The sequence below is a fragment of the Nicotiana tomentosiformis genome, chromosome 12 (assembly GCF_000390325.3).
Source record: "Nicotiana tomentosiformis chromosome 12, ASM39032v3, whole genome shotgun sequence".
NCBI classification, from domain to species: Eukaryota; Viridiplantae; Streptophyta; class Magnoliopsida; order Solanales; family Solanaceae; genus Nicotiana; species Nicotiana tomentosiformis.
In genome coordinates this window covers 102,806,909-102,824,732 of record NC_090823.1, presented here as the reverse complement: position 1 = coordinate 102,824,732, position 17,824 = coordinate 102,806,909, and the positions used below count along the sequence as shown (strand labels likewise).

At 37.0% G+C, this 17,824-nt stretch overlaps 1 protein-coding gene, 1 long non-coding RNA gene and 1 pseudogene across 3 annotated transcripts in view; 2 read left to right on the top strand and 1 right to left on the bottom strand.

Annotated features, from left to right (window-relative positions):
- Positions 1-16,971, bottom strand: part of LOC104101842 (uncharacterized) — a 30,234-nt gene extending 13,263 nt beyond the window's left edge. Inside the window, exons 1-11 of one of the 2 annotated variants that reach the window (XM_070191644.1) lie at positions 16,597-16,971; positions 16,202-16,246; positions 16,065-16,121; positions 15,671-15,740; positions 15,383-15,424; positions 15,148-15,221; positions 14,527-14,597; positions 14,293-14,375; positions 14,054-14,163; positions 7,518-7,580; positions 7,262-7,359 (exon numbers count right to left, since the gene is read on the bottom strand). In XM_070191644.1, the coding sequence (XP_070047745.1) occupies positions 7,518-7,580; positions 14,054-14,163; positions 14,293-14,375; positions 14,527-14,597; positions 15,148-15,221; positions 15,383-15,424; positions 15,671-15,740; positions 16,065-16,121; positions 16,202-16,246; positions 16,597-16,794 (813 nt within the window). In that variant the 5' untranslated portion in view covers positions 16,795-16,971 and the 3' untranslated portion in view covers positions 7,262-7,359. Of the gene's footprint in view, positions 1-7,261; positions 7,360-7,517; positions 7,581-14,053; positions 14,164-14,292; positions 14,376-14,526; positions 14,598-15,147; positions 15,222-15,382; positions 15,425-15,670; positions 15,741-16,064; positions 16,122-16,201; positions 16,247-16,596 lie in introns of those variants that run through there. The other variant, XM_070191643.1, reaches the window with a different exon arrangement.
- LOC138903551 (uncharacterized) lies at positions 901-1,530 on the top strand (annotated as a pseudogene).
- LOC138903484 (uncharacterized) lies at positions 5,003-6,255 on the top strand. Its single transcript, XR_011412616.1, has 2 exons — positions 5,003-5,800; positions 6,004-6,255. It is a non-coding gene; the product is annotated as an uncharacterized lncRNA (long non-coding RNA).
- Positions 16,972-17,824: the final 853 nt, after the last annotated feature.

Genomic DNA, 17,824 nt, shown 5'->3' with positions numbered 1-17,824 from the left:
GAATTGTTGGTGATGGGAGATTCAGATTTGCTTATTCGGCCAGCTCAAGGTGATTGGGAGACTCGAGACATCAAGCTCATTCCATATAGACAATGTGTGGAGGATCTTAGCAAAAGGTTCAAGTCCATCGAATTCAGGTACATTCCCAGGTTTCACAATGAATTAGCTGATGCCTTGGCCACCCTAGCCTCAATGCTTCCATATCCGGGTAATACTCACATTGACCCATTAGAAATTCAAATTCGGTATCAATATGGTTATTGCGATACAATTGAAGCAGAACCAGATGGTGAACCATGGTATCGTGATATTAAACAGTTTTTAAAAATAAGAGAATATCCAGAACATGCTAACATGGATCAAAAGAGAACTATTAGGCGACTCTCTAATGGTTTCTTTTTGAGTGGGGAAATCCTATACAAAAGAACTCTGTATTTGAATTTGTTGAGATGTGTGGATGCCAAAGAAGCTGAAATGATTATGAATGAGGTGCATTCGGGAGTTTGTGGTCCGCACATGAATGGATATGTTCTAGCAAAGAAAATCCTTCGGGTAGGATATTATTGGCTTACTATGGAACGAGATTGCTTTCGTTTTGTTCGCAAGTGCCATGAGTGTCAGATTCACTCGCCACCTTCAGAGTTGTATCCTATGTCGGCTCCTTGGCCTTTTGTTGCTTGGGGAATGGACGTCATTGGCCCAATCGAGCCAAAAGCTTCAAATGGGCACAGATTCATCTTGGTTGCAATTGATTACTTCACCAAATAGGTGTAAGCTATTACATTGAAAGCAGTTACCAAGAAAGCAGTAGTAGACTTTGTTCACTCCAACATCATCTGTCGTTTTAGTATTCCAAAAACCATTATTACAGATAATGCTGCTAATTTGAATAGTCATCTGATGAAGGAGGTATGTGAACAATTTAAAATTGAGCATCGCAATTCTACTCCTTACCGTCCCAAAGCTAATGGAGTTGTTGAAGCTGCGAATAAGAACATCAAGAAGATTCTTAGAAAGATGATCCAAGGTTCTAGACAATGGCACGAGAAGCTGCCTTTTGCTCTTTTGGGATACCGGACAACTGTCTGTACATCAGTTGGCGCAACGCCCTACTTATTGGTTTATGGAACTGAAGCAGTCATACCTGCTGAAATTGAGATTCCCTCTCTCCGAATCATTATTGAAGCAGGGATTGAGGACACTGAATGGGTGAAGTCCCCATTGGAACAGTTGAATTTGATTGATGAAAAGCGATTGGCGGCAGTTTGTTTTGGTCAGTTATACCAACAAAGAATGGCACGCGCTTACAATAGAAAAGTGCGCCCAAGATAATTCGAGATAGGACAACTTGTTTTGAAACGTATATTTCCGCACCAGGAAGAAGCAAAAGGAAAGTTCGCCCCAAATTGGCAAGGTCCTTACCTCGTCAAGAAAGTATTGTCAAAAGGAGCTCTACACTTGGCAGATATAGAAGGAAAGGTGACTGATATATCCGTCAACGCAGATGCGGTCAAGAGATACTATGTATGACATGGCTCTGTTGGGGCATTCTTATATTTAGCATTTTCAGGTTGGGATGACGAAAGGCTATCATTCTCGCTACCCAAACACTGGTCAACCCTAGTTATCCCTTTGAAGCCTTGTTTATATTTCTTTGGTTTCCCCTCTTTTGGAACCAATGTACTTTTAAAAAAAAAAAAATAATCAAAATAAGTTCATGTTAATTGAACTACGTTCGACCTGATTCCGAAAGGATACGTAGGCAGCCTCAATCTAGGGTTCGGTCACACCAAAACAAAAATCCACATTCTCCCAAAAGTGAAAACTAGGGCAGATGTCACAATGGTTCGGCGATGATTTCGCTCGAAAGGTTCCAAAGTTGTAATTCAATCCAAATTCTTTTTACCCAAATCCTTTCAAGTCCTTCCGATCAATTGGCGAGAATTTTCAAGAGTTGGAGGATACGATTACTAGGATCATATGCAACCAAATTAGAGAAATAAAATGAGAGAGTCCTATTGGTGAAAACCCTCATGGGCACTGTAGGGCGATGGCAAAAAGAGAAAAATAAATGAGAGAGTCTTATTAGTGAAAACACTCACGGGCACTATAAGGCAATGGTGAGTTGAGAGAAAGACAAATGAGAGAGGTCAATTGGTGAAAACCCACGAAGGGCATCATTGATCGATTTAGGTCTTCATATATCTTGGCACAAGGATGGTTAAGACAAAGAACTCAGTTTCAAAGTGAAGTTTACAATAGATTTCGAGAATTAGAAGGTTCAAATGGATCGGGTATCCAGTCCAAAATGCATGTCATATTCATTGAAGTCAGCATATTCCTCCAGATAAGTCCTTTTTTTTCCCCTGAAAGGGACACTTCTTGATCAAGTCGTAATACCTGTTAGTTCACTTTCTTGTTTTCTTTTGCATTACTTTCTTGAGTCCCTTTCAGTCTAATTTTGTCAAAGCAAAGCAAAAAAAAGGCCACAAAATTAGTTACAGTTTCCCCGTTATATAAAGCAAAGATTGTTGGGCATAAACCGTATGGGCAAAGGCATAAAGCCATATGTGATTTTCCTTGACGAGCAAAAGGCTGGAAGGACTGAACAATGTTCCAAGGGTCAACAAAAGTTACTCAGTTAAAAGATTTTTAGGAGCAAGGTTGTTTGCACCACAAATACAAATGGTGATAGGCACAAAATAGTCAGGTTTCGATGTTGAAAAAGAAGATCTCCAGAAAGTAAGGATAGAATCTCCCGGCAATTTGTACGACCATCGACTGAGTTAGTTTTTTTAACAAGTGTAATGGACGCAAGGTCAAGTCACCCAAGAAATCAAGGCCATAAACTGACCACCATTTTAAAACTAACGAATCTTTCTTTGTTTAAAACAGGAACTGAACAGTTTTAGGAAACAGTTCGTGAAGGGACGAACCCCACCAAGAGAAGTTCTCAAAATTCTTGTTTTTCTTCCAATATACATATAATCATGTTATTTTTAGTTTAATTTTAGGGAATCAATACCCTATCTTCAATACAGGGTACTACATCCCCTGGCTGCATTATTTATTGCCTACATAGGGTACGTCATTCCCTAGTAGCATACCAGAGTGCCACGAGCCTCATTTTATTTCTAACACAGGGTACTGCATCCCCTGGTCGCATTATGTTTTGCCTACGTAGGGTACGACATTCCCTAGTAGCATTCCAGAGTGCCACGAGCCTCATCTTATCACCAACACAGGGTACTACATCCCCTGATTGCATTACTTTCTGCCAACATAGGGTACGACATTCCCAGTAACATCTCAAAGTGCTACGAGCCTTATTTTTATTGCAAACATAGGGTACGACATTCCCTAGTAGCATCCCGAGGGCCACGAGCTTCACCTTATTGCCAACACAGGGTACTACATCCCTTGGCTGCATTACTTTCTGCCAACATAGGGTACGACATTCCCTAGTTGCATGTCAGAGAGCCACGGGCCTCATCTTGTTGCCAAACACAGGGTACTACATCCCCTGGTTGCATTTTAGTGCTAACATAGGGTACGATATTCCCTAGTAGCATCTCAGAGAGCCACGAGCCTCATCTTATTGCCAAACACAGGATACTACATCCCATGGTTACATTTTTATTGCCAACATAGTGTATGACATTCCCTAGTAGCATTTCAGAGTGCCCCCAGCCTCATTTTATTGCCAACATAGGGTACGACATTCCCTAGTAGCATCCTAGAGTGCCACGAGCTTCATCTTATTGTCAACACAGGTTACTACATCCCCTGGTTGCCTTCCTTCGTATTAACATAGGATATGACATCCCATATTATTCAAAAAAAAAGAAGGAAGAAACTCGTGTCTTTTTCAATCCTTTATTGTGCAATAGCAAAGATAGTTTTATATATTTTCAATAACTCACAAAAATTTCCTAGTGCAAACTGTTGCAGAAAATTTTTGTTTGTTTTGTTTGTTTGTGATGACTTGTAGGTTTTTCTGCAAAGTACGGATTGGATGTGCAAAAATAAGATTCCATCTCTTGCCAGAGAAAGTGGAATATTTGATCTCAATACCAGCCTCAACCAGCTTTGGCGTAATGCATGCGGAGACATAGGGTCTCAAGATCCATCTTCTCATCAGCTGATCAAGAAACAAGCCTATGAGAATATTTCATAGTCTATTACACCGAGAGCTTCAAGTTTCAGTCTAAAGTCAATGGGGAAGCAAGTCAAGAATCAAGACAAGATTCCAAATGGCATTTAGATAGGAATTTTGTAACTCTTAGATTTCAAGAGTATGTAATTTTCTCTGCATTTTGATGAAATAGTAGGTACCGCAGATCGGAACCTCGACAAAACTTCACTGGACTCTCCATCTAAGCTTACTCCATTATTCTTCTTCCACTTGAACTACATGTGACCTGTTTCCCTTACAAACCGGGATATGTAGGCTGCCTAAAACCAAGGCTCGGTCGTAACCTCTTCTTTTCCTTTTTAAATAATAGTGAGGTCAAAAATCAATCACCTTGTTCACTTTTATTTGCCTGAAAACTCTTCATATTTCCAAGCAAAGAGGGGCATGCTGCGAACAACTAATTTTTTACCACACCCGAATTCTATACTATTTTAGTGTAAATATTTTTTCTAGGTCTAATCTTGATATTTTAAACTTTTATCTTACTTTTAATAGGTTTCATTTGAGGAAAGTTATATATATATATATATATATATATATAGATAGATAGATAGACATACATATATATATATATATAGACATATTTTTTTTGTTGTAAAGAGAAAAAGAAAATTTACAAACAATATATGATTTCTTTTAATTAGAATTTTAATAAATTATCGTATTTTTTTTAGTAATATTAAAAGTATATGTAAATATTTAATTTTCATATATATATATATATATATATATATATATATATATATATATATATATATGTATGTGTGTGTGTGTTGTTTAGTCTAGAGTTAGTTCATTAATATTTGGTCTAAATAGTTCAATTAATTTTTTCTTATAAAAAAAATAAAAATAAAATGCAACAAGCATTCACGTGACCCTTGAATTTTGGTAACAAATGTAACTTTCAAAAGAGATTCAATCCATCCATGATTCTTGCACAGTTACATTGCTTTATTTTCGGATATTGTGCAGATTTTCACTCTAACCTCTTCCCTCTATTACCTCATGATCACACACCCACAACATCACATACACACACGATCTCACCCTCATATCTCTGAATGCATAATCCCATTTCATATATAAAAGGACACAAAAAAAGAAGAAGAGAGGGGACGGATAGAGAAAAACCTAGCGCCGCCTATCATCCTCCTCACCAAGATCCCAGCACCAAAAAAACATACTGTGAAATAATTATCTTCTCCTTTAATTTTCTATTTTCCATAGCTATGTAAACTCACCACAACAACATCATCTTCCCCGTTGAGCATCACTTCATTTTCCCTTCATTATTAAAGCCATTTGCATCTCTAGAAATAGCAAAACCTAACTGCAAATTTGCTCTCCAAAAGACACCATCCCTCTCCTTTCTTCCATTAACGCAACTGAGTTTCCCTCATCCCGTCACCACAAGACCCAGCAGGAAACAAAAACTCAAAAAAAAAAAAATTGTTCGAGGTCAGAGTCCGAGTTTTTTTTTCCGGCGAGCTTCGAGGTCGCCGAAGGACGTTGTCCGAGGTCTCTGTTAAGTCGTTCGTCGAGGTTGACGCGTCCAAGGTTTCCGGTCCTAAACATTTTCAAATTCAAAGAGTTGTTGCTCTTGAGGTCCATTCTTTCTTCTCCTTTGTTTTAGTTTGATAACACTATCTGCTGGTATCTGATTGTTGTCACATTTTTGGGTGCTTAATGTGATGAATATGTTTGAATTTCTTTTCTTAGCTTAATACACTTAGTGATATTAGTAGAGTATAAGATTATCTGTTGTTTGAGTTACTTTAAAGGCTTTTAATTAATGATGAATCCTATAGTGCTAGGTTGCTAGGTATACCAGTTGGGTTGATTTGGAGTCTCACAAATTCAAAACAAGTTTTCTGTCATTGGTAGATAACAATAAGAGAAGGCACATTTCTAGAAGGCACTTTGCAAAAACTGGGCAGGATTAGCTAAAGTAACAGTATATTTCTAGAAGCAATGTTTGGATTCATTTATTTAATTAGTGATATATGTACTTTGTAACTCAAATTCCGTGAAGTGTTATATTCATTCATTTGGAAACGTAATCACGTGTAATCAAATATTCAGGTGGGTACATCCACACTCCATGAATACTCATCTTAACCATTTGAACTTCAACACCCCTTTTCACGTAACTTAAGCCAAGAAGATGTAGTTATCCTCAATTTGGTAAGATGTAGAATAGTTGGAATACTTTCCTTCACTAGTAAATTAGTTAAAATAATACACACACACCCTCAAGTTCACCATGCTTTCCACATAATTCTGCTTCACAAATAATCTCAAAGTTAGCCTAGAATATTAACTTATAAATATTCGTAAAATGCTTTAGGCGTGTTCTAATCTATTATCGTGATTGTGTACACGCTCGCGTGACATAATTATGATTCTCAAAATAAATCAAGGTACGCGTTCGCGCGACTTTGGCCAAACAATCTTGAATAATAAAATGTTATTAATTGTGTACACGTATGCGTGACATGATTCTTGACGCGCCGAACGAAATGAGTATACGTACGCGCGACTCATTTTGAGATAATTTCATAATCACGAATAATCAAGTAATTAAAAGCGATAAAAGATAAAACGCACATAGGTTCTAAAATACGTAATTAAACAAATAATTAAGCCAGGTATATGATTGTAAAGCGACCGTGCTAAAACCACGGAATCCGGGAGTGCCTCGCACCTTCTCCCGGGTTAACAGAATTCCTTATCCGGTCTTCTGGTTTCGCAGACTTTAGAACATAGTCAAATTTTCTCAATTTGGGATTTAAAATAAACCGGTGACTTGGGACACCATAAATTATTCCAAGTGGCGACTCTGAAATTGAATAAATAATCTCATTTCGACTCCCTTATCCCCTCGGGAAAAATGAGGTGTGACACCTAGCACTTTCATGAGCGAGTTTCGGTCTGACTTATGACAGACAAAATAGTATCTGCAAATTAATAGGCCGAAATTTTTGTGTTTGTTCAAGTCTATAAGATGACTAACTTACAACCCACTTAATAAGAGACAGAAGCATGAAGCTTTAGAAGTACGATAAATACACCCTCTGGAAACCACATGGACACCAATATCAGGAGAATTGTACCAAGGCATGAAGAATCCAAGAAAACATGATGTGCAACAAGCCTAGAAGGTTCTGAGAACGAACACAAGCAGCAAAGAAGAATACATATACACAGTGATGGAGAGCATGTAAGTAGGCATTGAGAATAATTATTACATTAATTAAAGGAGGCATTGAGAATAATTGTTACATTAATTAAAGGTTCTCAAGCAATTGCAGGTCATCGTTACCTATTTTCCATTTACATAATCCAGAAGTCTTTTGTCAAGCTCAAAACGCCCACAAAGAAGTTTCTGCAGTAAAGAATTTGCAAATGGCATCAGCACAGAATTCCAGCATTAACAGAATACAGATAACTGAAATCTCGAGAAGGACAAGTTAAAACAGATTCTAAGATGCCAAATTCAAGTACCTATATTTTCACCAAGGAAGGAATAAGATATTGCTAAGTGTCATGTTTCGGAACAAGCAAATATAGCACAGAGAGCAAAACTAACCTTGTTTTCTCGCTACTAACTTTAACAATCACAAGGCTGAACTGTCTATGACTATTCACTGTGCTTTACGTTCTTATTTGTTAGTTGTTTATCTCTTTCTGTTATTTCAATTTGTTTTTATCAAAATATTTTTAAATAATCTAGTTGTGAAGTTTGAAAAACAGATATTCAAAGTAAACACACATACATGAAATGCTCAGGCAGCGAGTGTGCAAGTAGGTCAACAATAACAACAACAACAACAACAACAACAACAACAACACACCCAGTAATATCCCACACCGTGGGGTCTGGGGAGGGTAGTGTGTACGCAGACCTTACCCCTACCTTGTGAGGATAAAAAGGCTGTTTCCAATAGACTCTCGGCTTAGGAAAGTATAGGCACCACATTAATGAAAATATAGACAAGAAGGGACAATACCAAGAAGCCATATAAATGCAGAATAAAAACAACCAGATAGTAAGGTGATCAACAATGAAAGAAACAACGGTTAGTCATAAAAACCTACTACCAACAGAAAGCGAGACTGCGTGCCAATACTACTGTTATGAACACTCTAGACTACCTACTCTACTATCCTAATCCTCGATCTCCATACCTTCCTGTCAAGGGTCATGTCCTCGGTCAGCTGAAGTTGCACCATGTCTTGCCTAATCACCTCTCCCCACCTCTTCTTTGGCCTACCTCTACCTATCTGTAGGCCCTCCAATGTCAACCTCTCACACCTCCTCACCGGGGCGCCTGTGCTCCTCCTCCTCACATGACCAAACCACCTAAGTCGCGCTTCCCGCATCTTGTCCTCAATAGGGGCCACACCCACCTTGTCGCGAATAACCTCATTTCTGGTCCTATCTAATCTGGTGTGCCCGCACATCCATCTCAACATCCTCATCTCTGCTACCTTCATCTTCTGGACATGAGCGATCTTGACTGGCCAACACTCAGCCCCATACAACATCGTTGGTCTGACTACCACTATGTAGAACTTACCCTTAAATTTCGGTGGCACCTTCTTGTCACACAAAACACCGGAAGCGAGTCTCCATTTCATCCATCCCGCCTCAATACGATGTGTGACATCTTCATCAATCTCCCCACCCCCCTGAATAATAGATCCAAAGTACTTAAAACTCCCTCTCCTAGGGATGACCTGCGAGTCCAGCCTCACCTCCCCTTCCCCTCCTTGAGTCTCGCCACTGAACTTACACTCCAAGTATTCTGTCTTGGTCCTGCTCAACTTGAAACCTTTAGATTCCAGGGTTTGCCTCCATACCTCTAATTGCGCATTCACACCATCTCGCGTCTCGTCAATCAATACAATATCATCTGCAAATAGCATGCACCACAGCACCTCCCCTTGGATGTGGCGCGTCAGTACATCCATCACCAGAGCAAACAAAAAAGGGCTGAGTGTCGACCCCTGATGCAACCCCATCATCACCGGAAAATGGTCCGAGTCCCCACCTACCGTTCTCACTCGGGTCTTTACTCCATCATACATGTCCTTAATCAACCTAACGTAGGCAACAGGTACACCTCTAGCCTCCAAACATCTCCACAAAACCTCCCTCAGAACTTTATCGTACGTCTTTTCCAAGTCGATGAACACCATATGCAAGTCTTTCTTTCTCTCCCTATACTGCTCCATCAATCTCCTAACAAGGTGGATGGCTTTTGTAGTCGAACGCCCCGGCATAAACCCAAACTGGTTCTCAGAAATACACACTCCTCCTCACCCTTAGCTCTACCACTCTCTCCCAGATTTTCATAGTATGGCTAAGCAACTTGATACCCAATTTTGGATATCACCCTTGTTCTTGTATACAGGAACCATCGTGCTCCACCTCCACTCTTCGGGCATCTTCTTCGTTCTAAAAATGACATTAAATAACCTAGTGAGCCACTCCAAGTCTGCCTTGCCCGCACTCTTCCAAAACTCCGGTAGATTTCATCCGGCCCGGTCGCTTTGCCCTTGCTCATCTTACGCATAGCCCCCTCAACTTCATCAACTCTAATCCGCCTACAATACCCAAAGTCACAACGACTCACGGAGAGTTCCAAATCACCCAGGACAATGTTCCTGTCCCCCTCCTCGTTCAAGAGACTAGGGGAGTAGGTCTGCCATCTCCGACGGATAAGCCCATCATCCAACAAAACTCTACCTTCTTCGTCCTTGATGCACTTCACTTGGTCCATTTCTCGCGCCTTGGCTAACCTGAACAACCTCTTATCAACACCTCGTCCCTCGGGTTCCTCATATAAACGACTAAAAGCTGCAGTCTTGGCCGCTGTAACTGCTAACTTTGCCTTTTTCTTAGCCAACTTATAATGCTCCCTATTCGCCATCTTCTCCTCGTCTACACTTTCCACTAGCTGCAGATACGATGCTTTCTTGGTTTTCACTTTTCCTTGCACCTCTCCATTCCACCACTAGTCTCCCTTGTGACCACCAAAGTAACCCTTTGAGACCCTTAATACCTCTCTTGCGACTTCCCTAATGCACTGCGCAGTCGTGGTCCACATAGCACTTGCGTCCCCACTACTTCTCCAAGTCCCCCATAGTCACCAGCTTGGCCCCCAGCTCCTACGCTTTAGCTTCCGTCAAGACTCCCCACTTGATCCTATGTTGGCTATACATCGCCTTCTTCCTCATGATCTCAAGGTCCATGACCAGGAGCCTATGGAGGGTCGAGAGGTTTTCACTCGGGATGACCTTGCAATCCGTGCAAAGACCTCTATCGGACTTCCTGCAGAGTAAATAATCAATCTGAATCTCGGCCACCGAACTCCGGAAGGTGACCAAGTGCTCCCTCTTCTTCGGGAAACTCGTGTTTGCTATCACCAAATCAAATGCTCTAGTAAAGTCCAGCAAAGACGTTCCTCCTCCGTTTCTATCTCCAAAACCAAAGCCACCATGCACATCAGCCACCGAACTCCAGAAGGTGACCAAGTGCTCCCTCTTCTTCGGGAAACTCGAGTTTGCTATCACCAAATCAAATGCTCTAGCAAAGTCCAGCAAAGACGTTCCTCCTCTGTTTCTATCTCCAAAACCAAAGCCACCATGCACATCATCATACTCCCAGACGACGCTCCAATGTGGCCGTTAAAATCTCAACCTATGAAAAGTTTCTCGGTATGCGGGATACCACACACCATCTCATCCAAATCCTCCCAGAAACGCCTCTTGACTTCCTCATCCAAGCCTGCGTGGGGTGCGTACACACTGATTATGTTCAAAGTAAAACCTCCAACAACTAGCTTAATAGTCATCAACCTGTCATTCACCCTTTTAACCTCCACCACTAGTTCACGGAGGTCCTTATCAACCAAGATATCTACCCCGTTCGTGCCCCCACCCTCCCAGAATACCAAATTTTGAAACTACCCACATCCCGCGCCTTATCTCCTACCCACCTAGTCTCTTGTACACAAGCTATATTAATCTTCCTTTTCTCGAGAATCTTCGCTAACTCTACATATTTTCCAGTCAAAGTTCCTATGTTCCAAGACCCCACTCTCAGCCTAGTAGCTCCCTTAGCCCTCTTACCCCCTTACCCTCCGCACCCCCTCCCTTAGCACTCTCAGCCTAGTAGGTCAACAAGCTCAGAGAAAAATTTCTTTGATAAGAAATCCACAACAATCGTATAAGAGAATCACTTGGAGACCGAGGTGGTAAGAAGCTAGGAGGGCCAAAAGAGGAAAGTGTTCCATTGTCCTATTCCATGTGATTGCAATGGTGGAGGAGAAAAAATATTAACGTGGAGTTATTTTGGCAGGGAAAGCATCATATTTTGGTTGTGTTTGAACTTTTGGTAGAATTTTTTAAAAGTCAAAAGGATTAATGAAGTCATATATTAGAATCTAGATTTATATAGAATAGGAGAAGCAAATCAATGTAATGATGTCAAGTGTCATAATAAAAATTCAACAAGTGTCAAATTTTAGGACAAAATTAGTTAGGTTAGTTAATAATTAGTTACTCTTTTTGAATTTGAATTTAAAATAATTAAATATCTATATATTTTTAAATAAACTATTATAAAAAAGCAAAAAATATATAAATATTTAACTTACAAAACTACTTTAAAAATGAATAAAATATATAAATATATAACTTCAATGTAGATATATATAAAATAATAAGACTAATTTATTTTTTGAGATGAGAAAGTTTTTGAATAATAATTCATACGGTCATGTTATATGCTATATGGATAAGATAAAACTAAAGACAAAAACATAAAAAATAATTTTAAAAAATATGAAGATATAATTTAACTTCTAATGTAGTAATCTTAATAAAAAAAATTAAACGTTCAGATTACGTACAAATCTATCTATATAGAATAGGAGAAGCAAATCAATGTAATGATTCCGAGTGTCACAATAAAAATTCAACAAATGTCGGACAAAATTAGTTAGGTTAGTTAATAATTATTTACTCTTTTTAAATTTAAATTTAAAATAATTATATATATATATAACTTCAATTTAGAGATATATAAAATAACAAGACAAATTTATTTTTTGAGATGAGAAAGTATTTGAATAATAATTCATATGGTCATGTTGTATGCTCTATGGATAATATAAAACTAAGGACAAAAACTTAAATAATAAATTTTAAAAAATAAATAAAATATATGAAGATATAATTCAACTTCTTATGTAGTAATCTCAATAAAAAAATTAAACTTTTATATTAAGTACAAATGGGAAGAAGAATTCAATTTAATTTCTTATTACAAATAATACAAAAATAATAATTATTATAATTATTAGTACATTTATGACATTTATTAGAAGAACTTATCTGTTTAACCTTTAAACTAATTCAATACCATCCATTAAGAAAAATAATATAATAATATTTGTATTGTAGTTAAGCACTAAATAAAAAATCAAAATATTGTAGAATAATAACTAATGTATAAAGAGGAGAATATTATAATGTGATTCTCTCCACACTTAAAATTTAATTGATAAAATTAAGTAAATAAATAATACTCAAAAATATTATTGATAAAATTAAATATCGAACTAATTATGAGAAAGTCATACAGGATAAAGTCAAGTTATATTTCAAGATTAATACAAAATTATATTCGTTGTATTATATTAAATTGGTAATTTATTAAAATTTTATATGATAATTTAATAATATTAAGTAATAGATAATACAATCATATAAGCAATAAATAAAAAAATATATAAATTTATGGGAAAATATAAAAATATAATACCTATAATTAGAATTATGATGAGAAAAGTCGTACATATACACATAATTAAAATCATAATAAACAAATAGTTATAAAGGAAAAATACTAAAAAAAAGAATTTGAAGCGATAGTACCAAATTAGTAAATGTATAGTACCAAGTACTTGCAATTTTAATAAAAGATAAATAAGGAATAAATAATTTATTTGATTACTATATGATGTGTATTCTTTGATTATGTATAGATTTTATTATATTTCTGCACACTATATTAAAAAGTAAAATAATAACTAAGATTTAATAAAATAATATAATATATTAGATCATAATTTTACAAGATTAATATTACGTCAAATTATCCGCGCATCGTGGGGGTTCTAACACTAGTGTGTCTGAAATACACAACATCTTATATTCATTGAACTAGGTTTTCAGAGATATTCTGTATTTAGTAGAATATTTACTTGCGTTGTTAGGAGTAGAGAAGAATTTAACATATTGTTGTGGCAAAGATCAGTTGGACCAGACTATAAAGTAGCCCAAATCTTCACCAGCACACGATTGCCTAATTTGTGATCAGATGTTAACGAAGAGATTGGGTCTCTACTTCTCTTCTATGGGTTCCCAGGCTTACTTAAGGAAAGGTCCTAACTAAACGAGTCATGTATGGAAACTTTTTGTAGGGAACTGGACTTAGGCTAACATTGGCTAGTCCTAAGACAAGGAAAGCACTAAGGGATGTGGCAAAAAAGCGGGAAAATAGCTGAAGCCAATTGAATTTGACTGATCAGTTGTGCATATACTATATCCAGAACTGTGCAAGATGTGTTATACAAGAAAAGATAGTCTTTAACAGGCTCAATTTATCATCCAAGTCGGAGATGGTTCCAATGAAAAACAAATTATAAACGCCAAATATACGGAAACAGAAAAAGGCATAAAGTGAAGCAAACAGTTTAAATATGCAATAGGATATATTAGATCCGCTTGGGAACAGAAAGAGAGGGCGTACAACACAGTTGCACCATATATGGTAGCAGAGGATACCTTCGTAATGGTAGGACCAAAAACATATGGCTCAGAATCGAACTCTGGAAAGCGTGCAACCTCTATAGCATTCTCAAATAGAATGTACACTGGAAGTTGGTTCAAGCTTCCTGCATTAGATCTCCAAATGAACCAATCAATACAAAAGTCAAACTAAACAGGATTAGCACTTCAACACCACAAAACCAATAAATCCAGCTCATATAACTCATGTAACGGTAGAATAAACAATAACACACCAAGAGGAATGCCAATTTTTTCAGCAGCATTAGGGAAGAGTCCAATATCAACCGTCCCAAAAGATAAATTTGCATTTGAGTATCTGTTCAAGAAAATATATATGAAAGTGCATTTCCAACAAACAAAAAAAGCTCTCAAAAAGTACAAATTTGGGTGAACAAATAACTAACTTCATAAAATGCTTTTCGTAAGTTTGTATGATAGTTTTGATCATAATGGAGCATAGCACTCACGTTATTGAGAGTTCTGGGAAAAAGGAACTTGTGCATACGCAAGCCGGTGTGGAGAAAGCACGAAATTCGACCTGCCAAAGGTGACTATCAGTAAAGTATAAGAGGGAACAAATACAGAGATTTGTATTAGTTAAACATTCTAATCAAGCAGCATGCTTGCTCTATTTAGCATCATTTACTCAATTCATTTACTGTAATTTTGAAAGAATTTTTACTAAATTTGCTAGTTTGCTTCTGTAATACATACACGGAAGAATCTGAAGAAAAAAAAGAAATAGATATATGGAAGAAAAGGGAGAGTATGAATTGACGGAGAGCACTTAGGCACAACAAGAATAAAGTTAACAACATAGTGCTGACAACAGTACAGAGCCAAGAACATTCAAAGTTTGTTTGCTCAACTACTCAAGGAATACAGGATAATGCAAAAGCTTATATAGCAGAAAGGAGATTTTCAAAGACCAGGTCTTTGTAAGTTTCTGTTCACACAAATACCTTTCAAGAGTATGCACCAAATCTCCTAAGCTTTCACAATCACTAAAATAGAAACATTTATGCTTTTTTACCAGAGGGCCACAACACTAAGTAGAAAATACATATAAAAAACTGCAGAGAACCAACCAGCCAAAATCGTGATGTATTCCCTTCAGTAAGCAAAGTCTCCAACTGCAATGGTGTCAAATGATTTGAAGAACCTGGACATTTACATTAACACTCAGTGTACCTTTTTATTTTATTTTTATAACCACACTCCGTGTACTCTATTATGCCAAGATAACTATAGAAAAAACTATTGTAGCCTCACAGGAAGCTTATCTAAGTATGGTAAACCAAACAATAGGAGTAGCAAGAGTACCTAGTCCTTCATATGGAGGCTGCTGCGCTATAATGTGTATAACTGGAAGGAAGAAATCGACACAATGAAAGAATTAGATAAAATTACCAAGTTCAGACGATATTCTCAAATAAGCGTAACAATGAAATTGGAAAGGTTAAGAAAGTCAGTAAGTCATCCAACTACTAAATAGATTCCTCATAGTGCTTATACATGGATCGCATTATGACAACAATCATAGTGTTTTTTAACCTTCCCATCAAGTTTCAGCTAGATTTTATCGGAACTGAAAACTAGAGTAGGACCCACCTAGAAATGCCACTGTGTACCAAAGCGCCAAGTGATAATCCAAAACTAAAGCAATGGCAGTAAGGAAAATCTGAAAAGAATCAATTTTGAGTTAAATATTACCAAAGTAAATAATAAGAATTTAATGGAAGCTATAAAGGAACACTTGGCTGCAAATAGTAATGAAATTAGAAAACAGAATTCCCATAATAAATATGATGTTCAAGTATGCACAAACTTAGTAAGTTAAAGATTTGCAAATCAAGTTATCAAAAAAGCTAAATATTTGCAAATTAGAAGTAATTCGTTCTGAACAAAATTGAGTCATATTCAGTTATTTGAAAACATAATATGCATCATGATGACAGAGAGCAGAATAATATGAAGATAAAGGGAGTAAAAGAACAGATATAACCTTAGCAAAAAATAAAGTATCATGAATGAAGGATTCCCAGCTTTCTGTCTTTACAATCTGTCATGCATAAAAGTAAAACAACAATGTCAATTCAACAAGTATACATAGATTTCTCCTTTTCAGGTCACAATTTTTACCTTCACAACAGCCAAGACGCAGTATGCAACAAACACTTGAATTTCCTGCCAATGAAACAGCAAACTGTCAGCATATGCACAAATGAAAGTATGAGTGAGTAATAAACTGAAACTACCAAGGGTGTGGCTTAGTGGTCAATGCAGTGGGAGGAAAACCATAGAGGTCTTAGGTTCAAATCCTAGCGGAGTCAAAAAAACACTAGTGATTTACTTGTGCCGATGGGAGGTAGCACATACCCGGTAGGATTGTCAATGTGAAAAATTTTCAAACAATTATATTACATAGGAAAATCATTCTCATCATCTATTGTTTTGTATCAATATGGCTGCACATACAAAAAAACCTTATGTAAATAAAGTGTAAAGTGAGACTCAAGTAGAGAAAGGGCAAATACTCGTTTAAGAAGGAAAGAGTTGCGAGCAGGAGAGAGGAGCTGAGAAGCGGAGAATCGAATGGGGATGTAGGAGAAGAAAACGAGCAAGTGAAATAGGTAATAAGGCTCCGACACCATCCGATTTAACGATCTCACTGGATCGTAAGTATATTCCTGATTTCGTTGAACACACGGTCGGCCATTGTTGTTTTTTGACATAGCTTTTGCTTATGCCAATGATCCGACTTCGTATAGCTTCTTTGTTGAAAAACCAGAGAGCTTACTGAGTTTGTAAAATGCGAAATGCTAAAAATTATTTCACTTGAACTGGGAAGAAATCTAAGGCACCCAGCTTGATTAGATTTTAGAACTTGACCCAGTTACTAAAGTGAGAGTTATTTGCGTTTTGCACCCTAATGTATGCAACCTTTTTAATATTGTACCATATTCTTTTATCTTTTATTATTATTAACTTCCTAACATATCTATTTCGTTGCAAAATTATAGAACTTGTTCTCATTTTATTTTTCTAGAAAACTGGTGATTTTATATTAGTGCATCAACATAACACATTATACAAATGTACCTTTAGCATCTCGTACAATCCAACTTGAGAAAAACTTATCCCAAAAATTACCTTCAAGAAAAAAAAAATCTAGCTAAACTATGAGATATTTTTGCTCAAACTTCTGGGAATTTTGTACAAAATAAACATGATCAAGCAAGTTGGTTAGCTCCCAAATATCTTCACATGTCACTTCTATCTCTCGTGAAATAGCTACTCATTTCTGTCTTGTGGTCAGATAGAATCTTGATAGTCTTCCAAATATTACTAATAGCACATTCAAAAGCCTCATTTCTATCTCTCATGAATTAACTAGTCGTTTCTAGATTATATGAACGACATTCTTAGGGTAAGATAAAATCTTCACATTCTTCCAACTATTACTAAAAGCACATTCAAAAGCGTTTTTAAGCACATTTAAAAGCGTTTTTTATAGCAAGCGCTCCAGCAGTCATGACTATCCAAAGACGCAACACCAATATTGTCCTTTCTAGCATCACGAAAAAGCATACATGATTCAATCAACCAATACAATTTATTTCATTGGGAACAAAGAAGGGGAGGGGAAAGGGAGAAATGGAAATCCAAGTAATGGATTGACATTCATATTTGGGGTATGATCCTGTATTCCTGTCTGAATAAATATTACATCTTGTTTAATTTTCCTTGATAACTTCATCTGTA